General features: G+C 41.5%; 1 protein-coding gene across 1 annotated transcript in view; it reads left to right on the top strand.

Annotated features, from left to right (window-relative positions):
* LOC109462495 (titin-like) overlaps positions 1-2,549 on the top strand; it is a gene marked incomplete at its 3' end in the record, with an annotated part of 41,619 nt that overhangs the window by 9,066 nt on the left and 30,004 nt on the right. Inside the window, exons 13-16 of the mRNA XM_019759050.1 lie at positions 173-334; positions 930-1,100; positions 1,526-1,687; positions 2,087-2,257. Of these exons, the coding sequence (XP_019614609.1) occupies positions 173-334; positions 930-1,100; positions 1,526-1,687; positions 2,087-2,257 (666 nt within the window). The remainder of the gene's footprint in view (positions 1-172; positions 335-929; positions 1,101-1,525; positions 1,688-2,086; positions 2,258-2,549) is intronic.

Here is a 2,549-nt window from a genome sequence, read left to right as displayed (position 1 = left end):
AAGGACAATCACTTTCAGTATAGTCTTTTTAGTTACGGTAACTTTTCAACGGTAAGAAAGGCAGAGAAAATGAGACAGAAAAGGGATGTGTCAAGCTATCCACGACAGGTAACAGACTGTCCGATTGTGCTCTTACCAACCCACTTCTATTCGTTTTCTATTGCGTAAACAGAGACAGCTGAACAAGGTGCCTCGGAGACCCTTGAGGCCATGAGTGAAGGCATCAGCGCCGGGGACCCTGCTGCAGTAGCGCAGGCAGTGGAGACCTTTGAAGAGGATGTAGAGAGCCTGCTTGATAACGCAGAAGACATTGGTCTTGAGTCCCCTGCTCTAGGTATTCATATTAGACATATAGATATCTTAAAATAAGTGGCTAGCATGCTAAGCATACCTGCGCACATATAATGGCCAATAGGGAAATTTGTGTCACAGCCTAAAGTTCCTTGTGGTAAGGTCACATAGCCTACAGCGCATCTAAATACAAATTTGAGATTAGCAAAAAAATTTTAGCTACCGTCCTAGTGTGCCGCCATGTTGTCACCGCCATGTTTGTTTCAAATCGTTGTGTTTGATGGGAAGGGGGTTCGCCATTTAATTTCCCGTCATGCTAAGATAGTGTTGTATGAGAAGGTTTGTCAACATTTGGTTTATTATGATTAATGAAAAAGTGCTTATTATTTGTTTTTGTGATCCTAACATTGAAAGAAAAAGTTATTAGCATATTCAATAGTAAAGTTCTTTTATTCACTGTTGGTACAAGTCATTATGAAATAAAGACTAAGATGTAACTTCCGATACTTTAAGTTAAAGCTTAGTCTTTATTTCATAATTATTTTATTCACAACCATTTATTTCACATGAGCCGACGTTTTGATGACCGTCTTGGTTATGATTCAATCTCTAACTCCCTCTGTGTAAACTTACATCAGACGAAGCAAGAGATGCCGTTGAGGAGGCCGAGGCTGAGGTACAGGAAGCGCTAGAGTCCAACGACGTTGAGGCTGTTGTAGAAGCACAGGAGCATTTACAGGAGGAGTTTGAAGACCTCCAACAGAACATCGATGAAGCAGAGGAGGCACAAGAGCAAGAGGAGGAGACAGGTGTGACAATATAATGTATTCTTCTTTCCTCCCATTGTTATGTCACAAATAGTTTATATATGGGCATCACACATGCTAAAATGTACATGTTGCCTCTTTCGAAGAAAAAAAGCCTCAAAACAAGTCTGACAAAGCTAGGTCATATCTACTCTCCAAGCAGAGGTTGGTGGGGAAAATTTGACCTTTATAATATGTCCCATTTTTGTCACTATCCCCACCAACAGACAGAAAAAAGGTGAAGCTACAGAATTATTGTGGCCTATTAAAAGTTCACAATATTCCCCACCAACCTCTGCTTGGACAGCAGTCAAACGTTGTAATTGAAGCTTTTTTACTTATAAATAGAGATAACATAGTCAACATATGAAAAGTAGTATTATTTAGAAAAGCGAAAATACTCAATGATTCGGGTTTATTTCTTCCAGAGGCCGCCCAAGGACAGATTTCGGACACACTCGATGAAATGCAGGAGTTGATCGCAGAGGGAGACACCGAGGCCGGAGAAGAAACATTTGACCAGCTTGAGCAGGTGGTTGATGACTTCGAAATTGCTCTACAAGACTCTGAACTGGACTCACCGGCTGTCGGTAAGAACCTGTTTTTAATTCTGTTCATTAAAAGCAGGTACTACAAAACTTCAATTGCTCTTCTGTCTAATGTAAACTTAAGCAGTAACTGGAACGCATTTTGACGCATATGCCATAGATACGGGATTTGCTCGTAAACTTGCTCGGAAAGTTACATAATATTATTCTTTGGTGCACTTTTGACGTAAAACGCGGTAGATAGATAAGCCTATCTGGTTTCATAGTTAAATTTGGGTAGTAAAAGATCAACGTCTTTCCGCCGAAAAATCCTGTTGAAAAGCTGCCGATTTCTACTATTTTTTTTTCAGTCTGCAAAGGAGTCTGGTGGAGATTATTATTTTTAGGAGCCTCCTAAAAGTTTTGCATAAAATCGCATCAAAATGACTTTCTGTACTACAGATGCCGCCCTGGAGACAGCAGAGGCAGCACAGGACGCGGTCCAAGAGGCTCTTACCAGCGGAGATGAAGAGGAAATCGAAGAAACCATCTCAGAACTCGAAGAGGCCATGCACGAGGTTGAGGAAGCAGCAGAGGAGGCCCAGGAGGACGCAGATGCTGCGGAGGCTGCAGGTCGGTTCGTTTTTTCTTACATTTCCAGTTTTCATCTCTCATCTCATCTAACATTAGAATTTGGTCACATCCGTCCTATGTAGGGTAGTCGTGTCGTAAGCAGAATCACATCAGAATCAGAGTTGTGTCTGTAGAATGCACAGCTGTCTTAGTTTGCTGCTGGCAGTTATTTTTCGCAGTGGTCCTGCTACATTGAATCCTACAACATCAAATATCACCACGACCTACGTACGACGGATGTACTCACGCCGTTATTACAAATAGACGTAAACTATTAGCACACTCTTATATC

This window comes from Branchiostoma belcheri, unplaced genomic scaffold (assembly GCF_001625305.1).
Source record: "Branchiostoma belcheri isolate BF01 breed outbred unplaced genomic scaffold, Haploidv18h27 scaffold118, whole genome shotgun sequence".
Lineage (NCBI taxonomy): Eukaryota > Metazoa > Chordata > Leptocardii > Amphioxiformes > Branchiostomatidae > Branchiostoma > Branchiostoma belcheri.
The sequence above is the reverse complement of the archived record's forward strand: the minus strand, read 5'-3'. Positions and strand labels throughout refer to the sequence as shown.